Source organism: Vicia villosa, linkage group LG4, assembly GCF_029867415.1.
Source record: "Vicia villosa cultivar HV-30 ecotype Madison, WI linkage group LG4, Vvil1.0, whole genome shotgun sequence".
Taxonomy (NCBI): Eukaryota; Viridiplantae; Streptophyta; class Magnoliopsida; order Fabales; family Fabaceae; genus Vicia; species Vicia villosa.
Window position 1 is genome coordinate 115,881,602 of NC_081183.1, and position 13,229 is coordinate 115,894,830.

General features: G+C 32.0%; 1 protein-coding gene across 1 annotated transcript; it reads right to left on the reverse strand.

Annotated features, from left to right (window-relative positions):
- Positions 1-1,365: 1,365 nt before the first annotated feature.
- Positions 1,366-4,067, reverse strand: LOC131597716 (uncharacterized). The gene is made up of 2 exons (XM_058870393.1): positions 3,408-4,067; positions 1,366-1,689 (listed from the first exon to the last, which is right to left on the reverse strand). Exons 1-2 carry the CDS (start codon positions 4,065-4,067, stop codon positions 1,366-1,368), a joined length of 984 nt encoding a protein of 327 aa, XP_058726376.1.
- Between the last annotated feature and the right edge of the window lie 9,162 nt (positions 4,068-13,229).

The window sequence follows — 13,229 nt, forward strand, 5'->3', positions numbered from 1 at the left end:
CTTATTTGACTTGTGATTTTCTTTAAGAAAGAATAAGAGACATTATGATTATGTTTATCACATTAAGAACAATTAAGCATGTTATGATTACTACTTTTATTTGGATGACACAACTTACTAAAAGAGGTTGATATTGTAGACCAACTTTATTATAGATTTCTATTTGATTTCCCGAAATTATATCCAAACTAGACTGACATCTGCGTACATCGGTGATTTTTTTAAAATAATATTAATTTAATGTCTATTTTAATTTAATTTAGTATAGTAAAAATTATAATTGAGATGACAAAATGAAGAGAATAAAAAAGAGAGAATAATTTTAAACGAAAAAAAGTATGTTTGAATTATAGAAATGATAAGTAAGATGTGTAAATCTTTTAAGGTTGATACTTTATTTTTTTCTTACTTTATATGTCCATCTATCAACTACATTTTGTAAGGAGTTAATTGTATTGTTTTTTCTAAATAAAATTTGTATTATATTGATTTTAATAATTTATCTATATTGAGTAAACAGATAAAATTAATTCTATCTTTCAAGAATATATTAATAATGATGAAATAGATGAAAAGATTGCAAGAAAAGTATATAAACTATTTTTTAAAGTTTATAAATTAGTTTAGATTGAAGTTATTAGTAATTAGTTGTTAAATTAATATTTTTTTTAGTTACCGGGTGTTGATCACCCATACATCTAATAGAGAAATAAACTTGTTTGAAAAATGAACATGAGATTTTAGAGGTGCCACATAGGATTATATTTTATGTGACAAAATTAGAATGATGTGCCAAAAGATGTTGGTTCAGTTTATATATATATATATATATATATATATATATATATATATATATATATATATATATATATATATATATATATATATATATATATATGTGTGTGTGTATGGGGACATATCAAATGAGAACTTTAGTTATATATATATATATATATATATATATTTGTAACACTCCATACATAATTGACTAGTATATTATGCATGAAACGTTAATAATTGCCAAAATTACTAGTTTGCCATCTAGTTGGATTCTCACTAATCCACTTACTTTCTTAATAGTTCCTCTTAGATTAATATAGAATGATTCTATATGCATTCCAATAACTAATTAGCCGATTTAAGAAAAATACCGATGTCGGGGGATCGGGGTATTACAATATTCCTTTTGTATATTTGCTACGAGGTTCATGCATATCTTCAATTTTACTTTCTAGCATTCCATAATCAACACATTTTTTATTAGAAGGAGTAGAAACTAAGTTATCTCTTAATGCATGTTTTCTAAGTTCATTTATCTCCTCAATTAACTTTTAGTTTTCATTTTCAAGAGAGACAATATGTCTTTTAGAGTTGGGGATCTTTAAATCTACTTGCTTCATTATTATGATTTTTACATATAGAAAATAACTCATAATAAATGAACTCAAATTGAGGAATTCTTGTCTCATCTTCTTTGTAGTCAATCATAAGACGTATGTTGGTTTCTTTCTCTCGTTCAAATTCATTACATAAGTCTATGTTGTCATTTTCACATTCAGACTCATCCAATGAGTATGTAATGTTATTCCACTTTGTTAGAACTCTTTTATCATCTCTCTTAATACCTTTATTTATAGTAGACTTACTCTCTTTAAATTTCTTTAGATATTTTAACTCATGTAAATTGTCCTGCAATTTATAAAGAATACCAACTAGATCTCCAAGAGAGGAATCGCCACGATTAGAGATTGTAGTTACTCTGGATTACCAACAACATAGATTTTATCAATCAAGTTATTTTTGTAAGTTTCCCTAAGAGTTTTAAGAATAAACAGTTTTATTCAGAATTTTCCCTTCATAATTTTTTGGTAACTTAGACCGTAGTTATTGAGACTTTTAAATTTATTTGATGAATAAATAATTTTTTAATATTCTCTTCAGAAATTTTCTGGCAACTCAAACTCTTGATTAAATGTGTTTATTCTATCCTGTTAATCATAGTAGTATGTTCATATATCAATTTTTAGAATGTCTCATATTTATTTTATATTACTATAGTTTGATACATGATAATACTCTTTTGTACCTAAGGCCCTGGTTATTAAGTACTTGACTTTTAAACTATGTTACACTTTTTATTTTTCTTCCATGGTCTAGAGAGTTCTAGGGTATTTACCACTTCTTTAGTTATGAAATGAGTGAGAATAATTGAACCATTTTTATTGAATTCCACACATCAAAAATCAAATTTTAAAGAAAAAAAAATCACTTTTGCTTTCCAATGATTATAACTTTCACCATTGGAACGTGTAGTTTTGTTTACGGAAAGTCCTTTTGTTAAAAGAAGTGTTTGAATTCATCTTCCCTTCTAAGACGATTAGTCTTTAAACAAGATTTAGACTTGAATATCACTTGTTGTCCATGATTTCAAACACAAGGCAGCAGTGGGTGGGAGGAGGTGGGTTGAATTGTGATTTAAACGATTATAAAGACTTTAAAAAATAAATCATTTTTTAAGTTGATTTTAAGAATATAGGTAGAATATAAAGAGAGGTAGGTATGAGTAGATAAAAATATAAAGATAAAAAAATAAGAAATTTGAGATGAAAACACAAGATTTTATCATGATTAAACCCAAAATTACGAGACCTATGTCTAGTTCCCAAGAATTGATCATTGATATTTTAACTTTCATAGAGCTTTTACAATAGGATCATTTCACAACCTTCTCACACTAAAATTTTATTTCAAATTCAGTTTACCATCTTTAAAATAAAATATTATAGTTCAGAGAACAACCCTCTCATGTTTTATAGTTATAGATTAGCACTAGTTTAAGATAACTCTATTTTGAGTGTTTTGTCTCTAAGCACTAAAATATATTTAAGTGAATGTGTAGACGATAGATTATTTTTCAGATTTATCATGTGTTTTAAATGATCACAAGTTTCATTTTATAGTAAGAATTTTTTTTCAAGAAATAAAGGTTTTTAGGGTGGAATCCACATCATAATTGATTATTATATATCAAAATAGGAAAGCTTTTGTTGGACGTGAACCATGATCTATTAAAAGGGATTTTGAATGGACTATAATGTTGATTTGGATGCCCTTGAATCATATTTTGAGTCTTGGAGCCATCTCCTGATTAAAAGTCAATCCTCCATAAAAATTAGGTCAAAAACCCTAATTGGAGCTTCTGATGAACTTGAAAGTGATTGATCTTGCATTGACCTATCCTTGGGTTTTGATTTTGATTGAACAATCCTTTGAATTATAGAAGAATGTTGAATTTCTTTGTGGGCCTCAAAACCCTAGTTTGGAGATGATCCTTACACTTTTCGTCAATTATTTTTTTTACAAGAAAGCAAAATTACAAACCAATTGAACTACGACAGAAAGAATACCAGATCCTTGCAAAACTCATAGAAATTACAATTGAGATATGTAATATTACCGACAAAAGACCAATGCCAAATCAAAGCCTTAATCCTCCATACCGTATCACAAACATTCCACTCGACACCCCTAAAGATAATACCGTTACACGACAACCATATACTCCAACAAGTAGCTGCCCAAAAAACGCCTTCCTTTCCTTTCTTCATCTTATTGCCTTTGCAAAGAGTGAACCAATCCATGAAACAACCTTTCATCCCTGCACTATTCCCATACGAGAATCCGACCCACTCCGCCACCTCCCTCCATATTAACCTTGCCACACAACAATTAATCATAAGAAGATCAAGAGTTTCACAATCCAACTCGCATAAAACACACTTGCGCGGAGTTGACGCAACCAAACCTCTCTTATCGAGGAGGTCTCCGGTAGGGAGCCTATTAATTAAACAGCTCCATATGAATGCCTTGATTTTGAAAGGAACATCGGAGTCCCAATTCAAAGTTAACGCCTCGTCAAACTCCTCGAAAGAGCCAAAAGGAATGAAAGCTGAGACATACCTGTCATACAAGGAGCGAACCGAGAATCTGTTGTTTTTCTCCAGCTCCCACCCGTGCCGATCAGGCTGCTGCCTTGACATCCCCGCATCTTGCAAAACCCTCCGCATCGCTTGAATCTCTTCCGTCAGTGCCGACAGCGTAGCCAGCGACGTTGGTATCCCGAAATTTGACTAAACCCAAACGCCATCAGCCCTCCATCCACCGAGAGCAGCCACTGCCACATGCTTCAGACCTGAAATCGCATACAGGCCAGGAAAAGTCTCTTTCAAAGACCTGCTCGTGATCCACTTTGCTTGCCAAAATACTGTCGAGAATCCTTTTCCTATAACAGACCTGCAATCTTCGACAAAACAATCGTCACTGCCAAAAGAAATAGTAGACAGCAGATATTCCCACCAAATAGAAGAAGAGGAACACGACAGGAAACTTCCTTCACCACTTACGTCCTTCAAACTGATATCTCCGTAAAGATCCTTCAGCACATTATACCATAAAGAATCCGACCCCTCGAGAATTCTCCAACGCCACTTGTTAAGAAGCGCATTATTAAAAACGTCAAGTCTCTTCACGCCTAAACCGCCATACGCCACAAAAAGACAAATATCGCCCCACTTGACCCAGTGAATCTGGCTTTTTCTGCTCTACTGCCCCCACAAGAAATTACCTTGAATGCTATTGATCTCTTTTTTTATCGTCTTCGACATCCTGTAAAAAGACATCATAAATAGACGAGTTTGTGAAGAGCAGAACGACATGTAGTTGAAGGTTTTGAGATTCGTTAATCTTGGGTTAGCCATTGTCGAGAGATTTTTCTTCAAGCATTCATAGTTATGATTGGCTTAGATTTTGACTTGGGTAGTAAAAGAGCATTGTTTCATCAAATAATTTTCAAAAAGTGGAGTTTCAACCATATGAATTTTAATTTAGTTAGTTTCTACCAATTGGGTAAAATTTGTCCCTTATGATTCTAAGGCTTGAATATTGTTTAATTCATGATTTTATTTGTCTTATAGATTCTAGCATGTAATATGAATATTATTTTTGGGAGACCAAAACTACTTTTACTAGGATCCCTTTTTTTCTCCTTAATTGTCATTTTCTTTGGTTAGTATAGCGTAGTTGTTTCTAGTGTTAATACTAGAGCATATTTCTTATGCCTAAATTATTGCTACCTTTTGTTTAAAATTTTTGGTCATTGAGCCTTTGCTTTTTTGTGTTAAAAATTCTACTTAGTGATAAAACTCAAATCATAAATTAAGGGTGAGATGAATTTTTTAGTCATGCGTGTAGTGAGGAATATGACTTATTGGAATGTCTAATTTCTCACCTTAATTTGGGAATCGCATAGAGTGACTTAATTGAATAAATGTGTTATTAGGTAAATTGTCATTAAAATTGGTATTAAAAACATTAATAAGATGATGTTTGATTTAAAATTATGTAGTATAACTTATATGATACACTATGTAATTGATGATATTGTATAATGTATAAATGTCTAGAACACAAATAATTAAATAATAAATGTATATATTACTTTTTTGTGCCTTCAATGTGATAAGTGTATTTGTTTATGATGAAAAATATTAATGTGTTAAAAAAATATGTAGTAGTGCTCTAATATAGATTATGTAAATATGTATTCTCAATATTTGATTACTATTATAAGTAAATTTGACTTTTTTTTTTGATACATTTGACCATCAATGTATTTATTCCATATATGAAATATATATATGGATTGTCAAATGTACAAAAAGTTAAATTTATCTATAAAAATGGCCGGAAGTTGTATGATCTAAGGATGAAAGTGTGCAAAGTCATAATTTTTCAGATAGATAAACCTTCAAATGGAAGAGGTGTCTTGAGTCGACTATGGAAGAATGAAAGTGATAAGATCTATACGCCGAGTGTGAATGTGTCATCATATGAATTGTGTGACTAATATAATTTGGCCCCCTTATTGATAGAGATCTACTTGTTAGATTAGAAGATAATAAAGATAATGTATTTCTAAGTAAAATTGGGAAACTCCCTAGCTAATTGGTGATATATTATTAAATGAGTTTAGTGAAATAATCAAGTGTTTATGTAGTATTTTATTGGATCAAATATTTTTTTAAACCCATGTCGTCAGTTTCCATAAAATCACAATATATGTTAGATGAAAAAAAAAAGCAAACTTGTGACCCTTAACTATAAGACCAAGTCAAATAACTTATAACTAATTCCAACAATTGAAAACGATGGAAACAAAACAAACAGAAAATAGTAATTATGCACAAGAGCACGCTGAATGGGTACACAAGCTGAACTATACAGTTATGTTACATTGTCCCTGAATACAATATATATTCATTGGTCTATTCCATCCCCAGCATCATTCAGAGAACACAAAAATGCATTATTTCTGAAGAAACATACACTGTCTTTTTTGAAAGGTCTAGTAAAGGAACCCTAGTTATTTCTCTCTGTCCTATTCTTGTACCTTATGTAGACACATAGCTAGCTACTAGCCTTTAATTTGTTTGGTTCTATTTTATCTTGAACCTGTCCTAACAAATCATGTTATGCTTAACTCAGTCCAGATAAAGCTTTTTGTACATCAATTGCGTGACCATCTTTGTGCTACAATTTCCTTTTTTTAACTGTCAGACCAAAAGGTTTGTGACAAGATTCCCGGAAACAGAAACAAAAAAAATAAAAATACAACTTCAATATATATGGGGTTGATTCGTTTCAATTTATTTATATCTACTGTATTTACAATGTTGCATAAAATAAAAGTATTTATAATCTATAATATGATATTTTACATCTATTTTTTAAAAATGTTTCATGACACATGACATGTTGGGGTGATTTTTCAACTCTTCTTTACTGACTATAAATAACATTATTACATAATACACAGTTTAAAAAGCAAAATTTGTTTAAAAAAAGAGATTAACTATTATACACAACACAAAATTTAAAATAGGACTCTGAATAAAAAATCCGACATTAAAAATTAAAAAAAAAACATCGCTAATTTAAAATATAAATAACATTTAAAACTAGAGAAATTAAAAAATGATTTAAAAATTTTCCGACCAAAGTTGTACAAATAATTTTTTTGTATATTCTCTGTTTGTGAATTCTTTTATAGAATTTCGTTAGGTCTCACATTTACTAATACATATTTTTAGTATAAAATATATACTAATATTTTTCTTTAAAAAAATACATAGAGATTTTATTTGTAGTATGAAAGAAGTTAAGTTAACGAGGGGGTGTGTTACATTGGAAATGTTATAATCTCAACTCTCAATATATCTTTATAAGTGGGAAATAATCATTATCTTATAGTCGATTTTTTTTTAGTGTTTGTGTGGAAGTTGATTCTTAACGAGAGATGAGTTTGATAAGAGGGGCATCATTTCAAATACTCAATCTTGTATTTCAAATACCCAATCTTGTATGTCTGTTGTGTTTTCGTTCGGAGGAGAATCATCTTCATCTTTTTCTCAATTGCCCTCTTGCTGTGAAGGTTTGGACGAAGATTATGGCTTGGATAAGAATTTCTTATTCAACCATGTCTCTTGATATCTTTGACCATCCGTTATATTTTGACTGATATGTTTGAGAGTTTAAAGGAGAGGGGAGGAGAAGATTTTTGAAAACGAATTTAAAAAAAATAAAATATTTGACTTTTTTGAAAAAATAATTTTTTTTAGAATGATAAAATAGTGTATCATTACTATATTTTTAATTTTTTAAATATTATAACAACATAAAAGATATTTTAAAATTTTATGTAAATCCTCCTTCAATATAAATTTCGAGTTTTTCCAAATTAAGGGGTTTTAGATGTTATGAATAAAAACAAATCCTCTAAAATCCTCCAAACCAAAATCATTCAATTCTTTTCACTCAATCCTTCTATATAAAAAGAAAATTTCTCACCCCACCCCATAAACATTTGGCGCACCACCAAATTAACAAAACTATCATCGTGCTTCCGTAGATGCATCTCCGGAAGCACCCTTATTTTTTTAAAAACTTGGTTTTTTTCCGTAGATGCATCTACGGAACCCCTTAAAACATAGTGAAACGTGAGATTTTTCCAATTAATTGAGAAAATCAGAATGTTCCTTAGATACATCTACGAAAAGGTTTGATGGGGTTTGAAAATAGAGTGTTTCGTAGATGCATCTACGGAACTTGGGATTTTCCCAATTAATTGAGAAATTAATTTGAGATTTTCTCAATTAATTAATTTGTAACTTAATTTGGAATTTTCCCAATTAATTGGGAAAATTTCAATTATTTGGAAAAAAATTTCCGTAGTTACATCTACGGAAAGGTTTGATGGGGTTTGATTAATTCAGAAAATCCCAAATTCTCAATTAATTGGGAAAAATCTTTCGTAGATACATCTACGGAAAGGTTTGATAGGGTTGGGGGTTGAGGTTTTTTTTTCTACCAATTGGGGCCCTCCCTTCACCACCCCCATGTGGATGATCTACAGGGTTCATAACTACCCCTCTTACTACATGCCACTTGCCTCGCCAACGTTTAGCTCTGGCTCTGCCCAAACTTTTCTGGTTTACCCCAACATTCCCCACTTGTCCGACTGTTGCTGAGCGGTTTCTTGATATCAAACGGACCTCTCCAAAAGGTAATTTAATGTTGTTGATTTACCCTCTTTTGCAATAAGTTTCGCTACAGTACCCGCTGCTCTAGCTAATTGTCCACCCTTTCCAAGTGTTATTTCTATGTTATGTATGACCGTGCCTAAGGGCATATCGGTTGAAGTAGATTCTTCTTTTTGATCAATCAAAACCCCTTCCCAAACTGTACAAGCTTCTTCCAAAGCATACAACTTTCTAGATGTAGATTATAATATCTATACAGATGCATCTTATATATCGTTTATTTCGTATATTCTATATGAAAAATATGTTTTTCATCTTTATAAAAAACTTAAATTTGATTTTATCCTGTATAAAAAATTTCTTCAAATAATGGTTGTCATACGGTGAACTGATTTTATCCGAAATGTCGCGGTTAAGCAAGAGTTGCCACCGACTTTTATTTTATCCAATTGGAAAGCTAAAAGAACAGGAAAGACCTTTGGAAAGATTTTGAGTTCGGGGGGTAAGTTATACAAAGGGAAGGTGTAAGGCACCCTTTGCATCCATGGTTTCCCATGGGCTCTTAATTGCTTAGCTCACTTGTTTGTTTGAAAAGTTTGAAGTGTCGTGGGTGAATAGTAAAAAGATTTGAATAAGGACTTTAGCTTGTAAATAAGCGTAGCCTTTTGGAAATCATTTTGAAAAGGAGGTATAAAAAGCATTTGATTTTGATTTGAATGGAGCAAGCAATTAAGAACTACCTACCCTAAGTTCGTCTTTCTTGTTCTTTAAGTTTTTCGGGCGAAAGGATTTATCCATACCATGAGAGGGCGGGAAGTCTTTCAATTGGATGTTAAGGGTCATCGAGAAAATCGTTCTCCATAAGACTGTCCCTACCATAAAGAGGGCAGGTAGTCTAAGGGAAGGATATAATAGTCATTTTTAGGCAACAGGCGAGGATACCTTAGCAATAGGGACAATCATTCTTTATAAGGCAACCTCGAGGGAGTTTCAATAACTTTGAAGGCAACATTGCTTTAGGTATCCTCGGAATCGAGGGACTTGACTATTTAGTATACTTAGAGGCAACAAGGCAACAGTAATAAGGCAACAGGCAACAGGCAACAAGAAGGGTTACCCTAAAGGTGTGTGGGTGCACAATCATATGGTTAACTTCGATTACATTTATCTTGTAAAAATTAGTGATTCTAAATTAGTTACAGGCTTGCACTCCCTAGGATTACTAACCATGCAGTTTAATATAAACAATATTAAAGGCAGAAATTAAAAGTTCTTACGCTATTACAATAAATACCTGTGGGCAGAAATTAAAAGGCAGGAATAAAAACCCTAATTAAACTATTACATCTTGTGAGCAGTTACATAATATGGCAAAAACTTGCGAAAAAAATTAAAAGAAATAATTAAGTAGATAATGCGCCTTGGCACGCAGCAGTAATAATAAAGACAAGACTATAATAAGGAATAATAATGAAGGCAAATAAATTAAATAAATTAAAATAAAGGGAAAATAATTTAAAAAGGCATGCGACAATCAGAGAGCATGAGGTGAGAAGAGAAATCGCGCTTTTGAAAGAAAATTCAATTTGATTACAAAAGGGTAAGGCTAAACCCTTGAAAGTTAATGTCTAAAAACCTAAGGGTAAAATCCTAGTTGACGGACAACACCTACCTCTTGAGGGTTCTGAAGTCAGAGGCTAAACCTAAAAAGAAACTATAAAAAAATAAATAAATTAAACCTAAATTATTAATTAGCCTAAATAATTAAAACCTAATTTTTAAATTAAAGTTAACTGATTTAAAAACTAATCCGAATTACAAATTTTAAAATCCTAATTACCTAATTAAAATGATTGAATTAACCTATTATTAATCTGATTAAATTAGCTAAATTAAATAATAAAACGATAAAAGGTTATTTACTAATCCTAATTAGCTAATTAATCTAACCTAATACTTAATTAAACTATTAATTGCTTGATTATTATTAAAAAAAAGATTAAGACCTGAAAAGAAAAAAGAAAGAATTAAAGAAAAAGAAGAAAAAACGAACCATAAGGTGCTGGGATTGTGTGCAGCTGACTCTTGAGGGTCTATGGTATGCATGCGTGCCCAGGAGCGTCAGATTGGAAGGTTGTAAGATCTGATGGCTGGAAGTTGTAGATGTATGGTGCGCGCGCGTTGGCGTATGGCGTTAGATCTGTAGTAAACAAATGTGACAAACAATAGTAAAAACACAAAAGAAATTGGGTCCCCAAGCAAGAATCGAACCCAGGTACTAATGATTGAATGCCTTCCTTCATTGCTAACTCAACCTGAACGTTTATTCATTATTAGATTAAACAAGAAATAATATATATTAAAACTATAATGATCAAAGTCAAACGCAGCCAGAGGTGGGTCCCTTTTGTGTCACGAATACCCAATCACGCGAAGAGGGAGAGAGAGGCTGATTGTTGATCGTCCAATGGAATGAGGGGAGAGAAAACAAACGTTTGACCATCCAATTACTCCCACACACGTATGCACGTGGATTTCCTTCTACTGTTCATCTTCTTCATCCTCCATACCTGTGGAAATACCTGCGGATTTAGCTATGCTTTTTCCTGCGGATTTCTCACGGATTCTTAACCAGCCATGGTAACAAATTGAAACCTGCAAAACAAAGCCCCAACAAAAAAGATAGCAACCCAGATTACTCAAATGGACCCTTGCGAGTTCAATGGTGGTTTTGTCTCGCCCTGAAATGTCCTGCAACTATGGATACGAAGCTCCCCTACCTTAGAGCCCTAACCATGGCACCTACACATTCCTGCGTCAAACTCCACAAACAACGATCCTAAAAGATCCTAAACATCATCATGAGTATGTATATATGCATAGAATTCATTTAAATTGCATGTATCAAGAATTTGAAATATGAAAGAATATGAGCAAACCAATGAAGATAGCTATGTGTGTTCTGGATCGTGAATGGTGTCAAGAACGGTTGGCATGTGCTCCTGAGACCTTCAAGAAGACAATGGGCTGATTGAAAATCGTTGAGGCTTGCTGAAGATGAATATTGACTCGTGCCCTAGTTTTTTCGTTTTTTGAGAGAGTGATTAGGATTTTGGAGGCTCAGAATCCTTAAACCCTTTGGCTGAGAACGTGTGTGTATATATAGGGATGATTTTTTAGGTCAAAATAAGTGGAAGCAATCAATCATTGGCATGTGAGAATATTTGATTTGAAATTAGTTCAATTCCTTCTATTTTTGAAACCTATCTTATGCCAATTATTCCTCACGAATTTCCTTATGTTAAACTCCTATTTTTACTCAAGATTTGATCACAAAATAAGCCAATACTATATCTTCTATTTTTTACATTATTTGTTTATTTTATTTAAGAATTTAAATGAATAAACTCAAAATAGAAATAAAATAATAATGATAAAAATAAAAGAATGGCATCATAGGTATTATAATGGGTCATGAACATGTTTAGAGTCCATAACCTAAGCCCAATAGTCAAAAGGATAAAGTTTGTTAATAATAACTTTTGGGATTTTCCTTGACATTTGGCCAACTTGTGCGAGCCATATCTCATTCAATTTTTATCATATGGAGATGTTATAGGACTTTTTGGAAAGCCCAAGATGTCCTCTACAAGTCACTTTGGAACATATTTTCCATTTGGAGATTTTATCTTGATGATATATCCTCTGAGAAAAACTGCTTTTTGCAAGCTCCTAGAAGGACCTGTAATGTATTGGCTCATATCTCTCAAATGGTGCATTTCTTGACTTTGGGCCCAACATCAAAATTGTAGAGAATCAAATTTCCTTGATAATGAGCTTTGGTTGGACAATTTATGATGTTCCATGTAGGAGTTATGGCTGGTCAAAGTTCAGTTGACTTTCTCCTATGAAAACCCTAATTTAGAAACTTTTGAATTTGTTGTTTTCTGATCTTTTCTTGATGACCCATGATCAATCCTTGATCAAATGGTGAATGATACTTCAAAATTAGTTTGTTGACAAAAAATCAGGAATTTTTACTGTGGTTTGACCACAGTTGACTTTTAGGTCAAACTGATCGATTGTTGACTTTCTAAGTAATTGACCGGGCAATCCTATGAATCGGAGCTTAAGACTTGGCATAAGGATTATTTGAATCATATGAGAAGCTATGGAGTCCATTTGAGGTGTCAGAAGTTGATTTTACTTTGAAAAGATCAAAACCCTAGTTTGAGGGTTGTTGTTTAGGAGGGTGTACAGTCAGTCCAGTCTTTAGCTTCTGATATTCAAATGAGCTTGAGTATGAAAATGTGGTGGGCAAATTTTGGGGTATGAAAATGGTCTTCTTAAAAATTTGTATCCACACATTTGGTCCCTCCTGCTAAAATCGTCGCTAAAACTGTCATTAATTCATTCGTTAAGTAGAAATCATCGTTAAAATCGTCGTTAATTATGTCGCTAAGTTAAAATCATCGTCGCTAATTTGCAGGAGGAACAAAAAATGTGGATGAAAATTTTTAGAAGAATCATTTTTTGAAGGAAACTTTTTGGAGGACTTCAAGTGAAATATGAGATATTATTTACGAGGATCATATTTAACCATCATAATTCACCTTCCCTCTCTTGTGTTTA